Source organism: Seriola aureovittata, chromosome 2 (genome assembly GCF_021018895.1).
Source record: "Seriola aureovittata isolate HTS-2021-v1 ecotype China chromosome 2, ASM2101889v1, whole genome shotgun sequence".
Classification (NCBI taxonomy): domain Eukaryota; kingdom Metazoa; phylum Chordata; class Actinopteri; order Carangiformes; family Carangidae; genus Seriola; species Seriola aureovittata.
In genome coordinates this window covers 10714708-10742607 of record NC_079365.1, presented here as the reverse complement: position 1 = coordinate 10742607, position 27900 = coordinate 10714708, and the positions used below count along the sequence as shown (strand labels likewise).

The following is a 27900-nucleotide window of genomic DNA, read 5'->3' as shown; positions in this document are numbered from 1 at the left end:
TTGTCAAGTTTATTCAGACAGGCAACATAAATCAACTTACACCCTGACAATCATAAATCGTATCTCACAATCCTTAAGTGTTGCACACAACTAACTTGTTCTGTATTACCTGCACATCTTCTTCCATCTATGTGCAGTGCTTACCTGAATAATGAGTTCACAGATTGTCAGTTGTTTGTCTAAAAGGTGCGTGGATATTGTAACAACAAGAATGCCAAAATTTCAGGAATGAAAAAAGTATCAGGAGGCTTTCATGCACAGACAATTCAGAGGAAGCACCTGCGGATTGTGCTGACTACAGGGTTAGTCAGTGGCACCACTGGAAAGGTAATGGATCCAGGAACAGCCTCATGGGGAACACTTGGCAGATATACATCTACTTAGCAGGATGCATTGAAGCAGATCACGCCCTCTGTACATCCTCTGCATATCCTGTACACGAAGCAAAGTAAAGTTTAAAGGTCTGACAAAAACAAAACAAGCATTTTCTGATATGCATAGTTTCTGTGCGCTTAGATCATCATCAGTGCTGGAAAGTGCTTATCTGTTGAACAGAAACAAAATCATCCATATCTGGCAATGTCGAGGGAGTGGACACAAGAACGTGAACACCTAAAAAACTGAATGCAATCCAATATATTATCCCAGCAATAAACATTTGTGAAGCTCAAAAAGTTACATTTTTGTGAGGTGCTTCATTTAATTAACTACTCGTTTTGATGCTGTGGTTGCTGATATGCAACCTCGTACGTTTCATTACAGCTTTACTTAAGAGTTCAATGAACACCTCTCTTTGTTTCGACAAAAACTGAACTTTTCAAGCTTTACAAAGGTAGTATTTTTTTGTGGTAGCACTGTGTTGGATTCCACTGTGTTTTACAGGTGAACATATTTTGTGTCAACCCCCTATTGATTTTACAGACTGGCACCAAACGTCGGTCTCAATAAAATGTTAACAGGTTTTAACAGGATGTTTTTACAAAATGGAATTTGACACCACTGGCAAAACTACTCTCATCATCTGTGAGAGGACGCCAGATGGATGTGTTAGCGCTAAGTGAGTCTGCAGGTATATGGAAAAGCTCTGGCCAAGTGAGTACACTGAAAAGATAATGTGCATAGGTGCACTCCGAACATCCCATCAATTGAATTACAAGTAGAATCTCCCACTTAAAGAGTGTTTCCTGGAAAAGGCTTCCTCTTTCCTTCACTGTTCCAGGACCCAAACATCTTCAACAACAACAACAACAACACTTTTATCTTCCAGTTCTCGAAACCTGACACTTGGTAAACACTCTGCCCAAAAACCCCAAACACTTCCATGAGCGGTTTAGACAGCTCATAATTTCCAGTTTGAAAAATGGGAGGGAACTCTATAAAAATATTATTTTTATTGATTTAAGCTTGAGCAATATATCTTGTTGCTTAAAGGAAGTACAAGAACATTCAAACTAAAAGAGAATAAAACCGCTCCTGTCCACAGAATCCATTACTATTGTAATGTAGATGTACAACTTGTATGTACTGATAATAACCTATTATTTTACATAGAAGTGAAATAAGCCCTGTAGTGTTCTCAAGGGAACAGCAAAAAAGAGTCAGGCAGTGCTCAAGGCTGAAGCTGATTCACAACACATTTGTAACAGTGTTGTTTCTCAGAGAAGAGCAGACAAAATAGGAAAATAAAAAGAAAGGAATTGACACTTTTGTATTGGCTCAGTATTAGTGGTTTCAACATGTGCTCTCATTTTACACTTATCTAAATTCTTCATCTTTAATAACTTCCTTTTACAGCAACCTGAAATTATTAAGAACAGAAATCATGAAAAAAATAACTGTAAATTGTGAAAAAAAGATTGTTTGGCAATGGGGGGATTACTTACAATTTGTTGTAACTGCATGAGGGATGGTGATTTCAAAGTAAGCTACAGTTCCTCTTGTTTTTCTGAAGTCATGAATAATGGTGCTATGCATGCAGAGAAGTGTGAGGAATTGCTGTATGGTAACTGGTCACTGATCGTTCTTTAGGATCCTTATGTCACACTCTCTCATTTTCTTATCTCAGTGAGAATAGTGTGAAAGTTCCTGGGTATAGCACGCAGCTGCTGAAAATAAATAAATGAAATTAAATGGAAATAGGCAACAATGTGGGCTGTCTGTGAGGGTCTTCACGAGCCTATGGTGCAAATAGGAATGACAATGATGAGAATGATAACCACTGCAGTGGCAATGAGTGCAATCAGCTTGCAGATCTTGGCCCGGCGCTGGTCAGCCTCTTTACGCCTGAGCAGAGCATCGTAGCCTGGAGTGTAGATGTCATCCATCCAGAATTCCATGTTGTTGGGGTTAAGAGACTCCTGAGCCTGAGGAACATGTTGTTTACAGAGTTTTAAGGCAGATACAGCAGATATCTAACCTATTAAAACATTGTGAACTCTTTTCTACTATACATCACTAATCTGTGTCACTACTAGCTCTGCTTTCCTTGAGTCTGCAGGATGCATGTATGTTAGGCCAGTTATCCCCAGAAATAAAAAGCCTATCTTACAAGAGAGAAAAGAAATGCAGACAGCATAGTCGATTTAGTCATTTATAGATTAAAACCACAGACTTAATATAAGAGATAAGAACGGAAACAGAACATAATTAAATGTTTTTAACTATTGTAGCTCTTTAAGATTCAACTATTTTTACCTGTAAGTCCAAAGGGGAGATTCGTACCTCTCTGTCATCTACAGTCCAGATGGGTCTACCCCTCCCCTCAGCCGATCTGGCGTCAATGATCTTCCCAGAGGTTAGCCCACCTGTCAGACTGCTGTCTTTGTGGCGGAACAGGGATGAGTTAAACACTTGGTCCACCAGGTTGGAGGATTTTTGGGAGAGTAGGTTAGCTGTGCTGCCTGACTGATCTGTCTGGAAGGAGCCAAACATAGATTTCTTTATAATTTTTTTATATATATATATATATATATATATATATATGTATAATACTGTATATGCAACAACATCTATTTTTACCTTCAAAAAGATGTGAGAGGCAAAGTTGACAATATTAATTTAACTAAATACCACCATCAAACATGCATATGAATTTGAATGGATAAGCTATGTTTCTTTGCACTTATGTCTAAACAGTATGTACTATGAAGGTTTAAACCAATATCCCACACATGGGGTCAACTAGCTTGTCAACTGACCACATAATCTCATGTATCTACCCAGCAGAACAAAGTGCCAAGCTACAGGCCTGATATGTTTTGTGGTCCCACAGCATGGACACACACCCGGTGCACATACTGAATTGCTGTTCAATCTGTTTTATGAACTGATGCACATATAATGAGAGCCCCATCTCTCATGTAACACTTATGTATTAAGGAAAATATAGAATAAAACGTACACAGTAGATTTACTCTACCTGTCCAGTTTTTCCATGTGAGCCTTTGCCATCTTTACTTTTTGAGAATGACACTGTCCAGTCTCTTGCAAAGTTAGAAACATTCTGCTGTTTGGAATCAGACACACTTTTCTCCTCAGGCTGCGTTTTGGAGGCACGTCGGGATGATGGATCCTTCTTCCCTTCTTTCACCCCCTTAGAATCAGCCTGAGCTTTGCTGCTCTCTGTTCGGTCGGGGGGAGAGTTCCATCGGCTCCAGTCCAGACTACTAGTGCTGGTCCCTGGAAACAGATGTCCAGATGCAGACAGAGGTTGAGGATCTGATGAGTCAGAAGGAGTTATAGGGTGGCTAATAAAGGAGGAGACACCACTGAGAGGCTCCAGCCATCGCCCGCCACTTTGTCCACCACCGACAGGCTGCTGGATCTTTTCATCCAGTCGCTGCAGAGCAGAGAGAACCTGGGAAATCTCGGCCTTTACATCATTCAGTGACTCCAGTTGTCTTTCTATCTGGCTCATACGGAGCAGCAGCTTACAGACACTGGCCTTCAGCCCATCGTCACTGCTTTCCAAGGAGTGGAAAAGCCTTTGGAGTTGACCTAGGCGACCACGTCTGGCCTCGGGGGTGTCCTGGTTGATGGTCCCTGTTCCATCACTGGGGTGCAGGACTCCTGTGGAGCCACACATGCTTATGTCATCTAAGAAACGAAAGATGGCACTGATGTCATCCTCACCAAACTCAGGGTCATCCAATGAGGTCATGAAAGAGAGGCGATCTGCGTGGACCAGGCTACGGAGGCGCCGGGGGTCCGGTATGTCTGTCTGGGTTCCCTGTGCCTTAACTGCATCACCTCCACTTGGCAATCCACTATCCCCACTCTCACCTCCCGAGGACCCCAATTTGCTGATAGCAGGGGTTGATCGTCTTGGAAGTTGCCCCCCTTGTGATTCCATCCCCATCCCAATGCTGCCCATGCCTATCCGGTCCTCTAGACTGTGACTCTTGTTGCCCCAGATGGGCCTCGGGGCCTTGGGAGGCTGGAGGTGTCGGGGGGACCACTCTGGGGCTGACCCAGGTCCGAAATAAGTTGAGTCCTGCAGGTCGTCAAGGCTTTCATGTTTAGCCCGCTGCTCTGGCGATTGGTGGACTGTTGTTGGTGACGGGTAAGGATTCTGAATATTTTCAAAGCTGCGATTGTCAAAGCCTTTCTGCCCCGTGTTGGGACTGGGAGACTCACTGCTGACAGTCACCTGGGGTATTAGAGGAGGCTGGTTATGGAAGTCCTTCCTAAAGATGTTTCTCTTCTGGTCAACAGATGATCCCTGTTCAGGTTCAAACACCTCCACGGGTGCAGAATCTCCACTAGACTCACTGTCCGTTTCCAAAGGCAAGTAGATATTCTTCATGACCTCGCTGGAGATTTGACCACTAGGGTACAAGAGTGTTGTGTGAGGCAAGTCGAAGGACACAGCCCTCGCCCTGATTGGAGGGGAGGACACAAGTGAGATGGGATCGGGCGGAAGACTCGCTCGCTTGCGGGCAGAGTAATTAGATCTCGGAAACAGCAAATGCTGGTCGATAGGCCCACCACTGGAATCAGAGTGGGAGCGTGCTCTCTCTTGACCAGGAATGTTCAGCTGGTGGATTCCAGGCAGACTGGGGCCTGGGGACTGGTCAACAGGGAGGATTGTCTGGGCTCTCATTGGCTGACTGTCATCAGGAGCCCCACCCGTCATCTGAATAAGATTGAAGATAGTTACAATGTCAGCAGCGACTCCTATGGGTGATAGCCCTTGGCCTCTGGTGGAAACCCGGTCTCTGAAGAGAGTGGCTGGGAAACAGGGGTCCCGGCTGGCAGCAGCAAACAGCAAACTCCTGAGCTCGATGAGATGCTCTAGGTCAAAGCGGGTGCTGACCATGCGGCAAAGGTCCTGGAACGTCAGCCATTGCCTCATATTGGCCAATTCCTCTAGGATCCCCAGAAGGACCCCGGGGTATTCCTGCTGCAGGTTAGCCATGGTTGCTCACCTGAGGGAAAATAAGGCAAGGCAAAGCAAGTTTATTTGTATAGCACCTTTCAAAATCAAAGCAATTCAAAGTGATTTACACAACACCTAAAAGCCATTAAAACAAGATATAAAATAAACATAAGGCAGTATGAAAAGACACAAACATAAATGCAGGTAGAATTAACATCCTGTATCTAATCTGTTATGTGCATGTAAATCTTAAACACCAGATGTAAATGAAAGATTGCAGCTCTCTCTCTCTGATTTTTTTCTCAGATTTTTCAACATTTAATCAATATATCATAATAATAATTATAATGATGGTGATATATTAATAGTATGTATTATGTATGTTATATTTAATTAGATGTTCATAAGAATAATAAACAATAGTAACAAAGCATAATTTGGATACTGTTAAGTGTTGCTGTATATTTGTTTTATTTTTATCTAAAAGATTATAGATTATAGACATTATTATTGCTGTCATTATATTGCATGTCAATAAATGAAATAAAACGATTATAGCAATAATACAGATAACATTTTATATATTTTTATATAGGCTATAAAATTAACTGTAGCAGTTCTTCACTAAATTACAAGTTTCACATAGTTACAATATCAACAGTGTTCAGATTTGATACTGTTTCATAGTCATCATATAGCTGATCAAAAACGTGTGACAGTCAAAGTAATTGGTTTTCAGTTCGGATGGGAAAAAGCCCTTTGAATGGGAAATTGCAAAGCGACCTTATTTTTGGCCCTAAAATAACCGATCATCTGATCTGATGACGCCGTCACACTGCGCACATCTTTACCTCACTGGACATTTTTAATTCACTCATTTCCATTAACAGCTTCGGGGCATACTCACCACTTTACTGAGCAAATGTGAGATGTGTGGATGAAAAGGCATATCTTCAATAACTTTAGCCCAAGTAATCGAGTCGCATTTGAAAACGATCTGTAGATAAGATCAGGAGAGGGGATTTCTTTTTTTTTTCTTTTTTATAGGCGCAACAATCTGTACTGTGAGTCCCTTTTTGTGTTAATGAATCAGCTGGGACAGCTACAGTGACGCGACGATGTTGCAAACGTAATTTGGGTTGTAAATATCTTTCTGAAGGTGCAGCTGAGCCGAGGACTATTTCCACTTACCTGAACCTATTGAGAGAGAATTGCAACCGCGCCTGCGTCCATCAACACTGACAAATAAAATCCAGCTTTAAGCCAAAAGCGAGGCCATATTCCAAATAGACCCGGGTCGGCTCATAATGACACACTCCCTTCACGGGCTTCTCTGTTTGTAACAGCGACTAGCCCACAGCCCAGGCAGGAGAGGAGAAAATTAGAAATCAGGTCATCTTCCCACAAGTCCCTGCAGTCCCCTAAGGGACCTCAAAATACATCCAAACGGTTTCCCCTCACCACAGATCAGCGACGACACTTGCGAAGTCAACAGTACATCCACATTTCAAATAGATACATTCGAGGAGGGAAACACTATTGGCAAGACACTCCAGTGTGTTTGAGTGGGGCAGGACGAGTAGCATATTTTCTCAGGGTGCCATGGCAGTAATTGGTTATGTGTGCAAGGTGAGCATGCGAACAAAGGACAGATTAAAAATTGATGTTTGCTAATTGACACTCCTAGAACTACAAACTGACATAAGGTCTGGAGCGAGCTGCCTGTTAGATTGATGCTTAGACACAGAAGTATCCGCCAGACTTCAGCCCTCCCAGACTTTTCACCATTACTCTGCATTATCATCCATAAAGGGTTGTACTTAAAACCCCATTAGAGCCGGAGAAGTAGTAGCACTCTGCTACATCGCTGAGTAGTAGCACTCTGCCACAATCAGAATGGACATCTCTAATTCATCGGACAACTCACCGACGAGCACATCCATCATCCCATGTACTCAGCAGTCAATGGGGATCAATGCAGTGAATGAGCCGTGGTATGAAAAGCAATGTGGGTTTAGATGTAGGACAATAATGTGGTACTTCCAGCTCTGTATACCAGGAGAAAAAAGTACAAAATGCACTCAAAAGATAATTTGTTAAATAATTCAATGGTACATGGCATTTACAATAATACGGACTGATCGGAAAAACTGATTGCTTTTGTCATTATTGCAACATTTTAATAACTTTATAACAAAACACTCTTTTAAGAGCGGTACCTTCATAACAGCATTGGTCCCAGCAGACAGGAAGTGGTATTACTCTATAAGGGACCAGAAACTATAAAAAATGAGAGAAGATTTTTACAGGACATTAGTGTGTTAAGATTTCAGCTGAGATGGGAGCCTTGCTCTAGTTTTTTCTTTGGTTTTGATTTCACCACTGGAGCCACAATAGTTGGAGTCAGTGAAGGATTCAAGGCTGGATCTAATGCTGGGTTCAGGGCTAGCAGGTCCAGTATTGTGGTACTCTGATCACCTGTGGAAATACAGCATCAAGAAGGTCAGGAAACAGAGTGGTGGCATTCAGCATACATATTTTTATGCTCCGGGATGAGGCTGCTTACCAGCGTTGTCCTCTTCGCCACTGGGTTCTGGTTCTGGACTGTGGAGGGAAACCCGGGCCAAGTCTGCCAAAGCAGTTATGAAACTTTCTTCTGCCTCCTAATGGACACAGCATCACAAACAGTGCTTAAAGGAATTAACTGTGCTGGATTGTAGATATATTCATAAACTCATCAAGTAGAGAAATACAGTAGACTTGAAGCATGCTAACCTGTAGCTGCATTTTGATCCTTTCCATGGTTTGATCTTGGGCCACTTTCTTCCGCCTCAGTTCCTCATATATCGTCTCCTGTTCCAGATCACACAGCTCCAACACCTTCCTTTTGTGAACTTCAACCCTAATACATACACAAATTAAGAAAAACTCAAAATTATCCTCATGCAATGTAAAATTAACTGAGTAGTCCCCCCAAAACGTTACTAGCACTTCAAGGCTTGTTGTACCTCTGTTGAAACTCAGCGGAGGTGGGTTTTTTGCCCCAGTTCACCAGCTCCCTCTGCAAGGCCCTTTTCAGCTGACCGCTGCTCTCCTTCCTCTCATCCACCTCTGAAGGAAAAGTTTACAACAGTAAAGTTAACACTTAATATTCTTTGAAAGTAGAGGAGTGTTTGGTCTACTCAAAATTGTCACTGTCTCCCAAGTCCAGACTAAATACTGATCCAAAGCAGGTTTTTAGTGTCTAGTGTTCACACTAGAAAAACCACAAAATAAAATGATACATATCAGTAAGAATGCAGACTACATTTGGTAGAAATAGACATTTTGATGTTTGGTATTTTTGTATACTAACTTGTAAAACAGTATACTATGATGATTAGTACGTAGTACATACTTTATAAAAGAAGTATGTATTAAAGATGCAGCTATTGTCTCCTATTTGTCTTTTGTCCAGTTAAATCAAACTGCAAACTTTATGAAATAGCAAGTTAGTAACCACAGAGGTTACAACTACTACAGGTTTATTCATTTGGTAAATCAACAATCACAAATGCCCAGTAATCATTTAACTATAATATGGCTTACTAATGAAACACAGTAATCATAGCTTCCATTTGTGGAAAACATAACACTTAATACAAACAGCATTTGTCTTGACAGAGAATATTAACACTAGAATCAGGGTTTACACAGATGTTGACGTGCGCATGTGTTGTGATCGTCACCTCACCCCAGTTTATGTTTGACTGATCCTGCTGTAGTTTTTTGGCAACGTCTTGTAGGTTGGAGTAGTAACTTCGGACGTGTGCAGTGAGAGAATCTTTGGTCACGTATACGCTCTCTGACGCAGCCTCTATCAGGTGGTGCTAATGAGTTAAAAAAAAAGAAACAAAAAAACAACTGTTATTTACTTGGCAAAGTAATCTAAGACGCATACAATAGGAATTTGATTTATGAGGGATTCATCATAATGATTTATTCATTCATCATATTTTTAACCCAAAACCATACCTTCAAGCTATCGTCCGGTTTCAGAGAGGTCTCTGACTCCATGGTTTCCATCACCTGTTGGATGGCGTGGCTGAGGGCATTGCCAAGCACCAGCTGTGCATGGCTCTGCAGCAGCTCCACTCCTGTTTCCAGTTCAGAAAGGAACTCCTGCTGGAAGCTGTGACCCACCAGCTGACTCTCCGGACCCAGATGCCTCTCTGCCAGGCTGGCACTGCTATTCTGTGATCGGTAAGAGAGTCACAGCCCAGGTAGGTAGGTGTATATGTACTGAAGATGCCTAAAAATCCAATTATCACTCAACTGAAAGATTTGGTAATGAATTCTCAGTCAAAAGACTGTATTTACATGTGGAGAATTTTCCCACCTTGAGAGTTGAACTGGCACAGGACTGGCTTTTACTGGGATCTTCAATAAGCACAGCTCTGAAATCAGTCTGAGACAGCGCCTTCAGCTTGGACAGCCTCATCTCCTTCAGCATGTGCAGACAGAAGTGCCTGACCACAAAGCACCGCTGCACTGCCACCAACAGGTGCTCATGTTTCTTCTCTATCAGCTTCCCCACTTGACTGAGGACAGGATCATATTGCATTATTTTACAGCAGCTGATAAAAATGGATTCAGATATAAGTGAACGTGCCCATTCAACTGTAGCTGTACTGGAAATCTACTCCGAAGTGCAAATTTAGCTTTATTTACTTCAGGTCTTTCACAGCCTAAAATAATTGACATAAATGCTCCCATCTGACCTGTTGAGTGTGTAGCTCTGTCGGGCCAGCATGGCTTGGAGGATCTTCATCTGTTGTTCACTCAGATGTTTGAGACAGGCCTGCACTAGAGCCATCTCCTCACTCCACACCTACAGAAAAAGAGGCTCACTTAGAAACAGTGAAAAGCATTTAGAATAATTAAACTCAAACTACAAATATCCCATGGCAACATAACACATAAAACAACGTTTAAAGATGAAAGTGAAAGAGGAAAGTGAAAGAGGAAAGTGAAAAAAGGGAAAGTACTGAGCTGCCAAGCACCACAAGAGAAGTTAAAATGAACATAACATGTATCTGATCCACCCCATGGTGTCTACCTGTCCATCTTTATCCAGCTGAGCCCTCATGTCCTCCAGTTGCAGCTTGATAGAGCACTCGGCCTGCTGCAGCTGTGCAGCCAGCTCCTGCTCCAGATCCGACCACAGCTTCTCACAGCGCTCCGCAGAGAGTTTTGACGGGGCAAGGACCGAGGCCAGAAAGATGTCCTTGGCGAGCTCCCCGAGCTTCTTTGACCAGGAGGTACGACATTTCTGAAGAAGCAGGATTTTATGCGTGAGTTGCGGACATATGCACATAAACATGCGAGCATCCCCACAATACTATATACAGTGTTGGATCTTTTACCCTCCAAAGGTCACAGAGAGCATCAGCCACCCTGTTCTCCTGCTGCAGCTCCAGATCAGAAATCTGCTGCCTGTGTTTCATCAGCAGCTCCTGGTATACCTGGAAGAAAGTTACAGTTCAGATTTAGATTGCGGTGGATTTGAATGGGCTTTATGTTTTTAATCTTTTCTTTTTTTCCCTTCATATGCAACCACTAATAGTGAACCTAAGACTAGAGAAGTGACTCAAGAACCAAAAAAGACAATTATAAACCAGAAGGTTGTCATGACTGTATCACATCAAAATGAATTAACTGCAAGGTTCTCCAGCCGGTTGCTTTGCCTATTTATTATGTAACAGTAATTCCTGTTCTACATATTGACGTAAGGGAGGCAAACTGTTCTGACCTTGGTGAGCTGCTGTAGGTCACTGTGAGTCTGTATCAGTTCCAGGGCGTGGCTCTTTTCCTTGCTCTGGCTCCTCTGAAGCTTCTTCCGCTTGGACTCTATTTTGCTGCACTTGTCGTCCACCAGCTCCTTGGTCTTCTGTGTGCACTCTGGAACATTACAGTTGACCGGTTGTGTATTACCAAAATAGTTGCTCAGCCAACTGATTAAGCATTGTACAAGTTGTGATTCATATGGCTTGTTCTTGTGATAAATGAATGAAAATAAATGAAAAAACTATTTAAAATAAAACAAAGTAGAACAGTAAAATAACCGAAGAAAGGCAAAGTACATTGCCAGTAGCAACACTGTTAATTTCACCTGTTTTGTGTGTTTTTGATTACACAGTAGGACAGCAGTGAAAGTCTTGTGCTGAAAGATGTTGTATGAGAGTCTGGGATGCAGTAATAGGCATGATCGTCAGTGCTGTCCTGAAAGAACCTGACCTTATTTAAGGCGCTAAAGAGGATTCCCAGAAAATGGTCTATTTTGAGAAGGTACGTCATATAAGTTTGAAAAGTAGGCTAGACATTGTCCACTGCTACCTGCCACCAGAAACTAGTTAAGTATATTTAACACACTTCCACACCATAGTCAGTCTTTGGATAACTGTGTCACTATACTATTTTTCTCTTTTTTCACTTTTGCAATCACCTTCCTTAACCCATAACATGCTTGCTATAAAATGCCAACCATCTTTGTTTTTTGTTTTTGTCTTTTGTCTTTTTTGACCTAATTGTAGCTTGTAGTGAGTTTTCTTAGATGAAACTGAAACCACTTTCATTTTAGGTGTCTTACCCTCAGTGCACTGTTGAAGGCCTTCGGTCAGAGTGGCCTGAACTTCTGAAAGTATCTTTTCCATGTGGCTAAAGGTCAAGATGTCATCACTTGTCAGCTGCTCCAGTGTTGTGGCTATCAGGCCTTGCCTCAGAGACACTTCCCGCTTTAACAAAGCAGGTTGGGATTGAAGAAGCCCTGTCAGCTCCTCCCAGCGCAGCAGCTTCTGCTGTATTCTCTAGGAGAATGAGACATGTTCAACTTTCCCTTTAAACCATCCAGTTCCTCAAATGATGACACAAGGGATGAGATGTCAAAACGATGGTGTGCCAACCAACAGCTTGTATTGCTTACTTTTAGGTCTGCTTCTTGTGTGCTCACAAGATGATTCTCTACTAATAAAAGAGTTCGGATGAGAGACAGATTCACATCCTGGGCTTCATCTGGAGAGAAAATGCTGGTCTTCCTCAGCAGATGCTGACACAAGTCCTCCACCTGTTTGCTGAAACCTCTGGACTGTAAAAAGACATTCATTTTCCCAATTGAACTCTCACTATAAACAAAGGTTTTCTAACAGACTTAGTATATTATTAGTAGTTGTGTAACTGTTTGCTTTATGAGTTTTTCTCTTCACCGTTTGAAGGCCACGTTCAAGGAGATCTTTCTGAGCTCTCTCAATCTCCTCCAGTGTACAGGGAGCATCATCGCTCTTCTCCCTGGCAGTCTGGCCTGGTGGCAACTGCTTCTTAAGCTCATTTAGTTCCTAAGATAACAAATGACAACATATACTTTCCTGAAAGTCAGTGTTTCAATGCACAGTAAATCAAGAACTCTACAAAGAATGTGTCATGAAAGATACCAACTCATTGTGCAACAAAGAACATATGATGAACACAAAAAGCCATTTGGCTTTACCTTTTCCTGCATTTGAAGAATGTCCTTGCAGAAGTCAGCATCATTTTTGTCTTTTGGAAACCGGCAGCTGAATATTAGTTTCATCATTTGAAGAAAAATCTATAGAAGCAATAAAAAGAAATAAAGAGTAACACACAAAAACAGTTTGAACTTCATACTTACATACATACATACATACATACATATATATATATAATATATGTATATGTATATATATATATATATATATATATATATATATACACACATATATACACAGTATATATATTGTTTGTGTGTGTGTGTGTGTGTGTGTGTGTGTGTGTGTGTTAGCATGTAATAAGTAATAAAACAAAATAATAAAACAAATCCTCACCAGATATTTGTCTTCCTGAAGCTGAGAGCAATGCTGTTGTATATCCTGCAGGGCCAAACAGTAAAGACTGATCCTACCTTCAAAACTGCAGAGATGATAAGAGTATTATCAACGTCAGCGAACTGTTGTTTGTGCATACTTGCTGTAAGGTTAAAGTATATAGTTATGCTTAACGTTTGAAGACCACAGACTCCTACCCTGTTTGTGTCAGTGTGTGAGGGTAGTGAGAGACCCTGGTGAAGCTCTGGTTCTGCAGGCTCCTGGGGACCAGCGAGGAGGAGATAAACTGACTGCTGTCATCGTTGTCTTGCTCTTGGCTCAGGGACTCTCCGTCTGTGGAGGAGGATGACTCCTCATTAGGCATTGCAGGCAACTTGGAGTGCTCATGTAGTGACGGGTTGGACGCTCCGTCTGCTAATGGCTGAAAGATGTAGTGAAAGATTGCAGGGAAACTTTTTTATACACAGTCTTATCGGGGAGTTTAAGTTTATGTTTGTGACACGCCATCATACACTGACTGCCACACACTATATTCAACCTTAATGAAAGCCAAACACCCTTGAATTGTGGCACATTAGTATGTTAAGTCTACTCGCATTTACAGATTATGTCATTATGTATGCATGGACTTACTCTGTATTTTTGGTTGATGGGATAAACCACCTTTGCTCTGGATGCAAATGCAGCCACATCACTGTTCATGGGTGGCTGCTTCTTCTCCTGGTCAATGAGCAAACAGACTCAAATGGTTAGTGGGAAGTTAATTAGTAAACAAAACATGTGTACAACTGTCACTATTGTCATTTCCAGCACTTTAGCCTGACTTCACCATCATAGATCTAATCCACCTGGGTAAAGCTAAAATATAATGTAAATTAGAGAGAGTAATACTTTTTCATTAGTGGTACCACTTGCAGCCTCCTTTCTGCTGTTGCTGACACAGTCACTTTGGTTGTTGTCTAGCTCCCCGTCATCAGGCTCAAGCAGCCTCCTTGCATTGTAACCCTAATGGGATGAAACAAGGGAATGTGAACTCAAAGATGGAATATAATAGATTCACAATAAGGCATCGAGACTTAAGTGGGTGGGAGGGAAAAGAGCTGCTGCATGGCGTTTGCTTACTTGTCTCGTCAACAGCAGAGGCTTCAGGCAGAAGACATACAAAAGGGCAGCGGCTAACAGTCCCGACAGTCCTCCACACACCGTGGCCCCCGTTAACAGCTCCGTGTATACATACAGCGACTCTGCAAAAATGACCGGGACATCGACATCGCATTCCGGCATCTGTTCCTGCCCTGCCATCTCTCTGCTAACTCACCCAACTGTAGGAAAACTAAGTATGTTAGCCATTTGCAGGAGGGGCGACATCAAACTCATGTAACGACAGCCAAAACTCATCTCACCGAGGAAAGTAACTTAGCTCCTTTTTTTTTTTTTAGTTCACATGTATTTTAAATGTTTTTTTTTCTGGCTGGGTTTACATTTTTTGACATCACCAAGCTACCAATTACAACAAAAAGAGACCTCTTGCAGCATGAAAATGAAAAAAAAAAAAGTTTCTCCAGAACTACAAACTTGGTGTATGTTTTAGCCAATGGGTGGACAGAGATTTAAGACGAAGACCCAGCTGGCTGGTTTTAGGGCGGAAAACAGATGCATTTGCCTTCAGTATTAAAGCACGATAATGATCCGTGGTAGAAAACGAGTGAAGTTCCCTCCATAATAACATTGATGCAAATACAGACAGAAGTTTTTGAATAAAACCAGGTTTCTTATTATATTTATAGTTATTTTTTTAAGTAGCCACCATTCCAACCATCACACAGGTTCGCCTATGTTCTTTTAATTTGAAAGCTACAACCGGAAACAGACTGCACTTTGTTTATCTTAACGCTCCCTGAGGAGGTGCCCGTTCCTGCAAAGTTTTGGAAATGTTTGGTGGAGTAGCGACGGTGATTATGGACCCTGTATTCGTGTATAAATATTTGAAACGGCGTCTGTAGTTTCTTCTCTAATATTAACATACGACTAAGATGTTGTTGTTCGACAGAGACGCCACTGCGGTTAATATTTCTCAAGAAAAAGCTGTAGAAATGTTTTCACCGCGGCGGATTTTAACAACATCCAGACAAAATGCAGCCAGTTAGCTAGCGGCTCTCCTTTGTGAGAGCGGCACACCAACTTACTGATGCTTCATGTACACTTTAACGCGGCTAGGGTCACGATACTGTCGTGTATATTGAATATCCAAGCGTCATGTTTGTTCACCCCTTTATATTCCCGCCGGTGTCATGATGTGACCCGGCGTGAAACGCGGCGTGCCGGTGTGTGGGAGCACAGTGCAGGATGTCAGCCTTGTTGTAACGTTACATCTCAGGACACATCATGGTACACAACCTCACCACCTCCTCCTTTCCCGGAGATACAGGAGGTGAGTATAGTGGTAAAAATCAGTACTCAAACTCTCCATGTCATTAGCACAGAACTAGTGTAACTTTGGTCCCCAGTCCCTCCTCCCCAAAGTGTAGTCTCTGTACACATCCCATTTCCCACTTCTGGTGTGTATCCTGAAAATTGCACAGAGATGATCTTATTTTGTCGTAACCTTATTTTCGAAACCAATACATAGACCGTGACACATACATTGTTTAATCAGATGTTTCAGTGTTGTAGAGGTACCCTTGTAAGTCCTGTAGGCTGGCACTGGATAAAGTTATTTAAGGTTATTTTTCGTTAGTAAACATATTAAATGTGTAATGATTGCCTTCTTTTTCCATTGTCAGAGATTCTCCAGTATCCATGTAATGCAACATGACCCTGGTGGGAGAACAGCAGAGCTGATACTGTTAAGGATGGATGGTTTGTTTTTATCTCTTAATGTCATACATCAACAATACAGTAAATTACAAAATGAATTTCTATGTTAAAAGGAGTTTAATAATTGTACATATATATAACTAATTGATGGCTGAATACTATCTGGTTATACAACTCTGACATACCAAACATACCAACAGATAGATAGATAGAATTCCTGTTTATTTATTTATTTATTTATTTATTGCCAGTTTCAGCCTCAGTTATTGTACTTTACTGAGGCAGGTCAAACACCCTATTACATCTGACAAGTACAATGGAAATCAAAGGGCCCATGGTGTTTTCTGCAGAGGCCTCCCTGTCTTCTTCAGCTCCGGCTGGTCCATGGGGGCACTCCTTGTACTCATCTTTTACCTACATGTCAAACATTGTGCACCCCCGGGTCCGCAGAAGCACACTCACCAGATTCAACCCAGGCCACATTCTTCCTCAGGTGGGTGTCTACATTATTACTAAAACATTCTTAAGATTTAAATTTTAAGAATGATTAGTTAAAGGAATATGATGTTGAAAATAACTAACTATACAATGCTGTTAATGTTTTTGCAGGTTCAGAGTGTGGCACCTCCGTCTGCATTTGGGGTCAAATTTCACAAGTGTGCACAGGTACATCCACATATTGTTTGAATACAGCTCATTTTACCTATGTGCATTTAATTCCAAATATAAATATGTTGTACCCAAGCATCTTTAATCTGTAAACAAACATGAAGAATTAACCATCCAGTGATTAATTCTCCTCCTCAATCACATGGTCACCAGGTGAAGCGTGACACTGATCCCCCTCAGCTGACATTCTTCCTGGTGATTCACAACATGGGCCCAGTCGGCGGTACCAACCTGTCTCAGGTGGCTATCCGGGACTCCCTTTCTGGAATAATCCCACTAAAAACTGAAGGCAGGATGGTGGAAAGAGGCTACCAGACATTTGCCATTGATTCACTGTCTGGTAGGTCTGGGAGTGTCAATGTTTTATAAAAAAAAAAAAAAAAAAAAAGAAGAAGATGGTATTTAACCCAAACAAGTCTGGTTTGAGCTATTGTTGAGTTTTTTTTCAATTAGCTGTACCCTAATAATAGCATGTTATTGTATTTCATTCTTCAGCTGGCTCTCAGATTATTGTCAATTATACTGCTCACATAAGGAGTCATAAGAGTGAAGTCCTGGACCTTCCAGCTTTTCTCACCTTCTCTAATGCCTCACAGGTATTTTCTGTAACCCCATTTTCCCTCTTTTTTAACTTGAAAAGCAGCTTCTTAAATTGACAACTCTGTAAAAAACAAAATAATACCTGTTTTTGATTTCACAACACAAATATTTAGCAAAATAAGAATTTTCTTTCTCATTACCTTAAGTTTTGTTTTCTTGTATCCACAGAATGATGTCAGTATGTTTGGTCCGCTAACAGCTAATCTAACACTGAGGGTGAACTCCACTGACAGGGTAAGTTGAGGGCACATACATTATACCTGTACTGTTCCTCTACTGGAAACACGTGCAGCTGTAAGCATCACATGTTTGTTGTTTTCAGTTTGTGATTTGTCATGTTCACAGAACGGATTTAATAGGAAGTCTGATGTCTCTGCTCATTATTTTAGATCTATCCTAACCACGGTGTCCATTTTGCTGGATTTGTTGCTGGGTTCTTTGTCACTTTGGTGCTGCTGTCGCTTGGGTTTCTGGCCATGAACCTGATAGGCCTCAGAACCAGGCTCAGCCTTCTTCAGCAAAGGGTATTGCATACATTAAAAATTGATGTGCTTTGTTCTAGTTAATCGTAATGACAGACTTATCAAACATCATACATTTGTTATTGTGTATCGTTATAAAGGTGTTTTTATAAAAGAGAGAGTGAGAACTGCTTTCTCTAATTAATACCAACCTATTTTGCGAGTTGATTTAGTTCAGGTACATGTTACTATACTCTACGTATATTTTCTTGGCTCAGAGGAAAAGAAAGGATTCAGACCCAGAGTACGCAGACTGCAACATGAGTGAGACAGTTAAAGATGAGGCAACATTTGAAGACAAGATGGTGGACATCATGGTGCTCGAGGATCCCCAGAACATGTACCAGGCTTTGGAGAAGTGAGTAGACCAGTCAAGAGGGAGTTAGATTTTTTTCTATTAGATTTGATGTCCTTTAATGGAGCAAAAATTACCAAAGGGAGTAATTAGCAAATGTGTAAATGCATTAATGTGTATTCTGAACCATAAACCACAACAGTTTACTCTGGTTTGCATTTTATCCCCATAAGCCTTGAAATGTCTACTCTGCTGCGCGCCACCAACAACCTGGAGGCCACCCGCATTCAGATCTACAAGGATGTGATATCCTCCCTGCTGGGCGGCCTGAGATCCCGCGGCCAGGCCAGCACCCAGGCCCAGCAGCGGCTCCTCAGTGTGCTCCACGGACAGCTGCTAGGCATGGAGGGGCGGCTGAAGGAGGAGCGCGGGGCCCGCATGGCTGCCCTGGCTGGCCAGTGTAACCTGGAGACTCGGGAAGAAATGGAAGCAGAGCACCGCAGGGAAGCAGCTGAGAAAGCCCAGGCCGAGCTGCTGTGCCAACATGCAGACCAACAGGTAACAGTAATGGGTAATTTGTTGGAATATTTGTATTGTTTATTTTTCTATGATCTCACTTAAACTTTTTGTAATGTTACTAGGAGCTCCTCCAGTGCAGCATCCTCCTGGAGAAGCTGCACAAAATAAGCCAGAGTCAGCTCCAACGCATCCTGTTGGTCCGACATGAGGAAGCCTCAGCGAAGGTCCAGAGGCAGATCATCGAGTGGCGCCGGGTGGAGCTGCACAAGATCTTCTCAGAGGAGCTGGAGGAGGCCACCAGGATGGGCGAGTTGGAGAAGACCACAGCCAAGAGTCTTCAGCATGATTATTTTACCTGTCAGGTGGACAACCAGATTTGATTTTCAAACTGTTGACACATGTATAACCATGACAGTTTGAATGTCATTCTCTATTAATGCATTTGACATCTTTACCTTTCAGTAATTTCCATTTGTGGTAAAACTAATCACTAATAATGTGATAATGTGACATTTTTTGTCCAGGATCAGCTAGAAGAGGTTCTGGATGTGGTCCTTGCCAATCAGCGCTATGTTCTGGCTGAACGGCATGCACAGAGGAAGTTCCTGGTGCACAGCCTCCACAGCCTCAACAGCCTGATTTCTGACACCTTCTCCAGCACCTCCAGCAACTTGGACAGCTGGTTCACGCACATCAGGAGGTTAGTAATCATTGTAGGATACACTCTGAGCTTCCAGGTCAATGTAAACATTGTTTCCACATCTTGATAATCTTAAATTTAAAGTGGTTCCATTTTTGAAGTGAAATATATAATACAAATATATATTTGACAACATCTTTAAAAAAAAAAAGAATGAATGCACTGTATCTTGAAAACATCAGTGTGTAAGTAATGATACCAACCTCAAAGTGAAACTCTCAACATATGAGTGTCGATAGTTTCATAAAAAAATAAATACAAGGAAAATACTTCTCTGGCATCTTTTTCTTTTTTTACATTATATCTCACTTTGTTAACAATTTAATCTCACTAGCAGCCATAAACATGATCATAAGTAAGCTATACTAGAGCCACGTTTCAACCTGGCATGCTGTATTCTTCTCCACCAGAGGGAGCACAGTACCTGCAGAGCAGATAGACCAGCTGCAGGAGAAGGCCCAGAAAGAGCTGGTGATGGTGAGGCAGAGACTGGATGAAGCACTGAGCCAAGAGAGAAGAGCCATGCGCTGTGGCCTGATTAAGAAGAGGAGGGAGCTCATCTCTGAAATGGTGAAGAGAACATGCATAGTTAGGGTCTTATTTGAAACAACAATTAACTAACTAACTGCTATATACTTGTGTATTGATACTACGAAACCTGTTGCTCATCTCAGTTCTTAGTTGATATAACACTGTTATTCAATCCTGTTCCTACCTTTACCAGCTGAGGGTCCACAAGCAGAGACAGAAGGATCTGTCGGGCCTGTCCAAGAGTCTGGAGGGAAGGATAGAAGTAGCCCAGAACCTGCACTGTTGGCAGAACTTACTGACGGCTCACAGCTTGGAGCTAGCTGAGCTCATCAACAACCTGGATGAAGAGGCTACTGCTGATATCCGCAAGGTGCCACTTAAACAGTACACATTCATGACATAATCACTTAAAACCCACACACAAGTAAAGCATTGAGGTTGATTGATTGAGCTTGATCTACCTCTTTAGGTGACCATGCGTGTGATCCAAGGTGCCATAGCAGAGGTCAAAGCCATTCAGCCTTCTGCAACCCAGGCACTGCTGACATCCTTGCCTCCAGGGACGCAGCGCTCTCTGCTGCAGGTAGAACCAGAGCAAGGAGCAGGACAGGCCCAGGGACAAGGAGCGAGCGCTCTCCTGCAGGGCCAGGAGAGGCTGCACCAGGAAGGCAAGGCAGCTTTACGCACCCTGAGCTGCACCAGGGAGGCACTGAGGGAAGCCATGGAGAGAGAGCTGCAGGAGCAGAGGGAGATCAGGGAACACTACAGAGCTTTCTTTGGGTCAGTGATACTATGTAATGACAAAAGTCTCATCAAATCTCATTTCAGGGAATTTCTACATGCCTTATTCCGCATTATTAGATGAAAGTGCTCCAACACATCCATGTAAAGTCTCATGGTCAAACTGTTTATCTGTCATTCTTCGTTTTCCCTTTCTGTCCCAGGTGTTTGTGTTCGTCTCAGCTGACTCTCTCTGAAGATGACAGGCTGAGGATGAAACTGGAGTTCCAGAAGTGTCTGTCTGTGATGGACCGCTGCCTGGTGCTGCCCCACGCCGTTTCCAGAACCAAACTCCACACTTCCCTGGCATCTTGGAGAAAGGACAGTGAGAAACAGATGGTAAACATATAATCACACAATACTGAATTCAGGTTTTATTCTCTTAAAGCCCCAATATGTATAATTAGATACTTTCTGACTGTGGTGACAGAAAAGACACTTTCTCTTACCTTTTTCAGAGCTTTAAAAACTTCAGCTGCAAGTGCTCTGAATGGGAGACATTTATCAAATCATGCATCATTTCATCATTGCACTTAACATGGTGCTGGGAAATAACCCCAGACATTTGTGCATGCTTGTTTTATAATTAAGCCTTAGATCTTTTTCATTAAAAGTAGTTTGACAACCCAATTCGATTCAGTATTCACCTAATGCTGTAAATTGTACGTCTAGCCTGGTGATTAATTAAAATATTAATGTTTACATTAATAATGGACTCCAAAGCAGTTAAAAAAAAAGTAATGCAATTTTAATTGAACATGAACAACAATTTAGATATGCATCTCAAGAAACAATAGGTGAGTAATGAGCGTTACTATCGTACCCTGGTGCCCCAGCTACAGTGTGTACATGGAGCTACACACGGGTGCTTCTTCTATCGGCTTCTTCTTAAGCAGATCTTATGTATGGATTTGCTTTTGTCCAGCTCTTCACTGTCTAGGTTATAAATACAAAATGCAACCACACATTTACCTTTAGACCTGTGCCTTCAGTGGAGTCTGCCATGTTTTTGTCTCTCGTGTGATCAGATCTGATTGTGTGAGAAGGGGGGTCACATGGAACTAACAGGGCTACAGCTTCACACAGGAGACTGTAAAACGCATATATATTGGTATTGGATTATTCAATTAAAGATCAATTTGATCTGAGAATAATTTTTTTTTCAACCCAGCCTTAGTCTTTAAACCCTACTTCTTTTACTTTGTTTAAATCTGCTCTTCATACAGTTATGAAGGTAATCCAGACAGGAACCCATGTGAATTAAACTACAGGAGATAATGGTGCATTTAATGTTTCTCATGAATAAGAATTAGAGAATGGCAACCACCAGTGCAAACCACACTGTGATCAGCCTCAATTGTGTGGCCGCTGGATGAGTATTCAGAAATAATAAAGGGCTCCACAGAGCGGTTTCATTTGTAATCGCATCATAGTGCTGCGGTTGGAGTAATTTCCCAACCACCTTATGGATATTGTGGTTTATTTTGCAGACAAATATGCAGTCGAAGGGGAAAACCAGCAAGGCCAGACAGAAAACAGACACATCTGACCTGCTGCTTTTCCAGAAATGGCTTGAAGACAGGATCCAGCTGTTTGAGAAGGAGAAGGAGATGGAGAGCAGTGTCATGAACAAGGTGAAGGAGAGGTGACAAAGAGGACAGAGGAGCTGTTTTTTCGCTCCAATGACATAAACTGTTGGTCATTTTTAAGTGCAGGGAGTGTATTTAATTTACAGTACTCATCTGTTCTAATTTTGGCAGGTGTTAGAGGAGATGCAGAGGGAGAGAGAGGATGATCTGCGCTCTCAGGCGGATAGCCTGGCGATTCAGATGGCTACCATCCACTACCAGAAGGCTGAGAGGAGGACCAAAGTGTTGGAGACCTCCAGAGCCATGCTCACCCTGCACGGTCTGCTCATTCAACAGCTCAGAGAGAGAAAGAGCCTGGAGAGACAAGACATGGCCCAGAGTATACAGAGCCACTGCTTGGTAGGCAAAGCTTTACTCATTGTTAACCCCTGCTGTTCGTAGGCTTTTGAGGCATATCATACGGTTCAAACCAGAGGTGTGGACTTGAATCACGCTCAGGTTTGATTCAAGAATTTAATTTAATTGAAAATAATTGTATTGAGCCTTTTGACTTGAAAATAATTAAAAATTTTAACACCAAAGCCCAAATATTTAAACCTATGTTATTTAAAAAGTGTGCCACAAATTGGTTTATTCCTCAATCAACTAACATTAGCAAGAGGACAATTAATTCCCCACATCCCCTGTTGCATCTACTGTAGAGACCCCTCCTTAGTTTTTATGTACTGCAGGCTCCGTTTCAATGATCAAAACAGACGAGGGTGTTGCAGCTTCCCTCCCTGACTTGTGCTTTGCTGTTCACCCGGAACAAGACGACAAGTAGTCTAAATCAGATGGTTATGCGCCTCAGTCTTATTACATTACAGCAGCAAAATAGTAAAGTAACATAATGTTAACATTACTCCCTTCATTGACAGTGAATGATTTCACCTGGGTTGCGATCCAGGTGGTGTGTTTGAGCCTTGGCCCTAAACACAGTCAGTGCATCAAAGATTGATATGCGGCTGGGTAGGCAGTTAGTAGTCTAATCTTGAAATCAATAAACAATCAGAAATGTCTAATGTCAGCTCGCTATCCATTATTGATGGATTGTCAACAGTAGCCTAATGTCCCTGCTGCTCCTAAAAAAAAATTGATATACGTTGATGTTACTGTAAACACACACACACACGCACACACACATAGAGAGAGTTGTTGATAATGTGAGTAATGAAGGGTCGTTTCATTTGGCATTTGTGTAGGGATGTTAGCAGTGATTGAGGTATTCAGATCCTTTACTTCTGCATAAATAAAAATATGCAAGTATAATCAGGACATGTATTTGAAGTGTTAAAAATATAAGTACTCAATGCAGAATAATGGTCCCTGTCACTGTTAGAAATATATATTATGATTAGATTATTATTACTCATGCATTAATATAAAAGTGGGATTTTACTGCTGTAGAAAGTGGAGCTCATTTTGAACTATTTTGCATATTTGTATGTATTTGTACTGCAACAAATGATCATTGTTGTTATTATTAAAATAACCTGCTAATTATTTACTCCATTAATTGATTGATTGTTTAGTTTGTAAAAATGCTGAAAAAAGTGCGAAATGCCATTAAAATTGCCCAGAGCTCAAAGTGACACCTTCACATGACTTGATTTGTCCAACCAATGGTCCAAACCTCAAAATGATTAAAATACATTAAAATTATTCAAATAATTAAAGGGATAATCAGCAAACAACGAACTGAGAAATGTACATTTTATAAAACATTCATGACTTGTGTAAGTAGAAAATATAATTACCCTGCTGTTAAAATGGCATTATGTTCAAAGAGCGCTAATGACTTGTTTAGGACTCGAAACTCAAAGTCTTGGACTTCGGACTTGACTTGTGACTTATAAAACTAGATTTGAGAATTGGTCTCACCTCTGGTTCAAACTAATGTGTGATTTAATCTCCATCCTCATTTTTCTCCTGAGACATTAGCTTTCTCACTAAACTTTGTAGACTTTTTATGGGGATAATCTGACTCGTACTACAGGGCCTAGAGGAAGCAGAGCAACAGCTTCAGAAGGAGAGGACAGAGTTGGACAGCCTGGAGGTGTCTCAGGCCAGAGTCGAGTCAAATAAAGCATGCAGACAGGACTCTGATGAGAGGGAGGAGGACAGTGAGGAAGGACGAGCATTTCAGCTGCAGCAGGATTGCAGGATGACATCTATCCTCCAGGAGGCTCTCTACAAGTGTGATCAGGTCATCGCACTGTTGGCTGAGAGGTGAGCTGTCGTATCAGTGCTACCTCAGAGGTAATGAGGAATTTTGTGGGTTGACGCAGGCCATTAAATTTTAGTGTTGAAACTCTGGTATTTTCAGGTTGCAAGAAATGACAGCCAAGAATCAAGTCATGGAAGATTTAAAAGAACAAATGGAGCTCAAGAGACTTTATGCGAACTGCGACCAGGTCAGGCTATATTCAAAGCTTTTTTTTCCCAGTAATATCTTGAATACAAACATAGTGATGGCATAGAAAAATGGAGGGGAATTCCTCACTTCTGTGTGCATGCCTGTGGAAGTAGAGGAAATCTGTGGCTCCATGCCTTGCTCTTCATTCCAGGATCTGGAGTTTGCATCTCACTTGGTGAAGCAGAGTCAGGTGTCTGCAGAGGTTCTCCTGGAGGCCCTGCGTCTCCTCCTCCCCACCCTGCCTGAAAGCGAACTCCTTTCCATCACTGACGCACTCTGCCCCAAACAGCACCCTGTTTCACCGTCGGCAGAACAGGAACAGACGGGGTAAGAGCCAGGTTCAGGATTTATTCTCTGGCAAACGTTCTTGTAAAAGTGTAATTTACATAGTGTGGGGTCACAGTAGGGAAATGTGCGATAGTCCAGTATCCAAATATTGCTCTTATACTTAAAATTGGGCAGATGGGATATGATTTGTTTAGTTAATATTATCATACAAAATCTGTTTGGCTCTTCTAACTGGCAAAACAAGTCTTAAGCTTGGTTCCCAAATAATGTGCATGAGCCACCAAAAGCTTTTGTATGCAATAGTCCTCTGCTTCATGTTCTCTTTTTCTTTTTTCCCTCTTTTTTATTGGAAAAAAAACAATAAAACAACTTGAATACAAGAGAAAAGGTTTGTGCCCCGAGTGTGCAGCCAGAGTCTCAACAATTCAAATTCTGTGCTTTTAAGAATGTAGTTTTCTAAGTGAAGTCACTGATTAAATACATTTCCACAGCAGCTGGCTGAAGCACAGCCTTCTCCAGGCATTGTCTTCAATTTAAATAACAAATATTGTCTGAACACAAGGGCCATTTCCCTGAGCCAAGATGGAGAGGTAAATGATTTTACTCATCATTTAATTTCCCTTTCTTCCTGATACTCTGGAACACTCACGTCTTGCCCCTGCTGAGTTTGGATTAGTTTGCTGATGAATAATGTCTCATGCATGAAGTCTCTTTGGATCTGAGCCGTCTGGCCAAAGGACAAGGGAATGAAAATGCTTAGTTTGGAAGAATATGCAAGACATGTGTTTTCCTTTTGTTTTTCAGCACTATTGTTTCTGCTTATTTTTGTTTGCGGAGTAGCATTTAGCCATTCTTTAAGACTCTCAAATGACTGTATGGTTATAAATGAAGTGATCTCTGACAACACAAAGACATGTCAGACAGCACTTTATGTGAATGGCTCAACTGAAAGAGAAAATACACGGTCACAGAAACCGAAAGGAGACAGAAAATTGACCACTTACCTGCAATGAACAGGCTGCAGTGTGAAAGTGGTATATGTAAGTTGCTGTTTATTTTTTTACTTATTTGAACTGAATTTCTGAAAAATGCAAACATGCAGCCATTTCTGCCTGTTTGTGGACAAAAATCAACCTGGTCTTATTAGTGTACTTTGCTAATTTGGAAACAAAAGTGAATATATCAAGTTTGAGTTATGTCAAAAAACATCCATCTTCAAACTTTCCATCGCTTCTTTCATCCACTGCTGTTCTTTGCCATTGTGCCATTTGTGCTCACTGTGCTCAGTAGACTGGTACTGTGTTTTACAGGTACTAAAAAGCATAAGCATGTAGTGGAGAGTAACAGTCAATCATATGAACCATTTGGTTCATATGATTGACTGTTACTCTCCACTATCCATTGAACATGCTTTTTAAGCAACACACGGTTCTACAGTTTGTAGGCAATCTTAAATATTAACATTTATCTCACTAAAATAATTACCTTGTGTGAATTTGAAGTCGTCAGTATTTTTGAATTAATTTGACACCTCAAAATACAGCACTCTATTAATGCAAGATAAATGTGTTTAACTGTCTTTGACTTTAATGAAAAACGTGTGATAGCTAGGGGATCACTGTCCATTTTTTTTAATCAAAGCTTTTTTTAATCAAAGCTAGCATTGTGTGCATAGACTGTATCACAGTTACCAGCCTCATAATATGTTCATGACTTTATGACCAGGTGTGCTCTGGGGTGTAATCGACTTCTTCCTGTCAGACTGAGGGAAGACGTGGTGCATAAAAATATGCGAAATATGCCGAGCTGCACTGTGGACAGAGAGAGGTAAGCTCAACACATGTCTGTATTTTGCTACCAGCTGCCATACAGTGGCTTGATGGTAAGACTAATTTGTAGTTCACTGGTCACCAAGTATCATAGACAGATCAGTTTATTGAAGTGAAATAAGCCTGTCATCAGAGGAGTTACATGGCTGGGCAGCAGTGACCACATGCATGAGGTAACCCTCTATTCCCACTAACAACAGCTCCTTTGTCCTCCAAATCCCACAGAGTCCAGGAAAAGAGGCAGAGTCTGATGGAAAAACTGCTCCCCAGATCCCGTCTTCTGCTTCCAAGAGATGTTGAACCACGGCTGGCCGAAGAGAAAGGAAGGGAGGACAGTTTCACCAAAGCACAACAGCCTATTTATAAATCAACCGTAGCTGAAGACACGGTAATACAGCATCAGAGTGACTCTGCAGAAGGAAAGGTTGGGGGCACAGTGAATGAAACATTGCGCAGCTGTTCAGGGGATTACATGACTTCAGCCTCTGCCAGCTCTGCACCGGGCAGCCCTGCAGCTGGAGGAAGGTTGTTTGTGTTTCGCGATCCACCTGAATCATGTGACAGTGTGTCTGTCCCCAAGAGAAAAAGGAAGAGGAATTTCCTCAATCTGAAGAAAGGCTCAGTGGCCCCAGCAAACCTATCTTGAGATTTACAGACTTTGTGTTTTGCAAGGTTTTTTATGATGATGATGATGATGATGATACTAAAATACAAAATAAACCAGTAGTTTCGCTGTGTAGCAAAAAAATAGCACATTTTCTTGTATGTAGCATCTGGCTTTATTTTTGAGTAAAGGCAGCTGACTTTAACTGTTTCCAGTTATTTCTTCTCATGACTTCAGATTGTTAATAGTCAGAATGATTTACAAGGTTATACATAAGTGGTTGACTCACTGGTTATTCTTCTTCCCCGCTCATGTCTTTAACTGGCATCTTTTATATAGTGGAAAAGTCCTCAGAGCTACAGGCTCAGATCTTCTCATAGGCTACACGTCACCTTTCAGTTTACTGGGAAAAGAAGAGACTAAAAATAAACCCTTCTGTTCTTAAACAT

At 41.6% G+C, this 27900-nt stretch overlaps 3 protein-coding genes across 5 annotated transcripts; 1 reads left to right on the top strand and 2 right to left on the bottom strand.

Moving 5' to 3' along the window:
• Position 1: 1 nt before the first annotated feature.
• LOC130176478 (major intrinsically disordered Notch2-binding receptor 1-like) lies at positions 2–7096 on the bottom strand. 3 transcript variants are annotated; one of them, XR_008828877.1, is made up of 5 exons: positions 6569–7096; positions 3419–5426; positions 2695–2913; positions 1884–2363; positions 2–432 (listed from the first exon to the last, which is right to left on the bottom strand). XR_008828877.1 is itself a non-coding variant. In XM_056387599.1 (4 exons), the coding sequence occupies exons 2-4, from the start codon at positions 5414–5416 to the stop codon at positions 2169–2171; spliced, it is 2412 nt and encodes an 803-aa protein (XP_056243574.1). In that variant the 5' UTR covers positions 5417–5426; positions 6569–7096; the 3' UTR covers positions 2–2168. The 3 variants fall into 3 exon arrangements, 2 of the variants coding, with proteins under 2 accessions (XP_056243574.1, XP_056243584.1); XM_056387599.1 differs by having other exon boundaries at positions 2–2363; XM_056387609.1 differs by having other exon boundaries at positions 2–2363; positions 2722–2913.
• A 435-nt stretch (positions 7097–7531) lies between these two features.
• Positions 7532–14837, bottom strand: LOC130175829 (evC complex member EVC). The gene is made up of 21 exons (XM_056386416.1): positions 14658–14837; positions 14377–14576; positions 14146–14259; positions 13888–13974; positions 13452–13675; positions 13255–13339; positions 12900–12998; positions 12619–12747; positions 12339–12500; positions 12006–12222; positions 11169–11317; positions 10783–10881; positions 10476–10688; positions 10138–10247; positions 9756–9957; positions 9392–9610; positions 9111–9246; positions 8386–8488; positions 8153–8279; positions 7944–8040; positions 7532–7855 (listed from the first exon to the last, which is right to left on the bottom strand). Exons 2-21 carry the CDS (start codon positions 14554–14556, stop codon positions 7707–7709), a joined length of 2901 nt encoding a protein of 966 aa, XP_056242391.1. The 5' UTR covers positions 14557–14576; positions 14658–14837; the 3' UTR covers positions 7532–7706.
• Positions 14838–15168: 331 nt separating this feature from the next.
• Positions 15169–27749, top strand: LOC130186791 (limbin-like). The gene is made up of 23 exons (XM_056404080.1): positions 15169–15685; positions 16038–16113; positions 16422–16564; positions 16681–16737; positions 16894–17080; positions 17236–17336; positions 17509–17574; positions 17730–17864; positions 18080–18219; positions 18390–18714; positions 18798–19037; positions 19200–19375; positions 19786–19945; positions 20100–20276; positions 20376–20686; positions 20851–21025; positions 22177–22320; positions 22447–22674; positions 24311–24543; positions 24641–24728; positions 24882–25057; positions 26744–26845; positions 27073–27749. The coding sequence occupies exons 1-23, from the start codon at positions 15443–15445 to the stop codon at positions 27491–27493; spliced, it is 4104 nt and encodes a 1367-aa protein (XP_056260055.1). The 5' UTR covers positions 15169–15442; the 3' UTR covers positions 27494–27749.
• Positions 27750–27900: the final 151 nt, after the last annotated feature.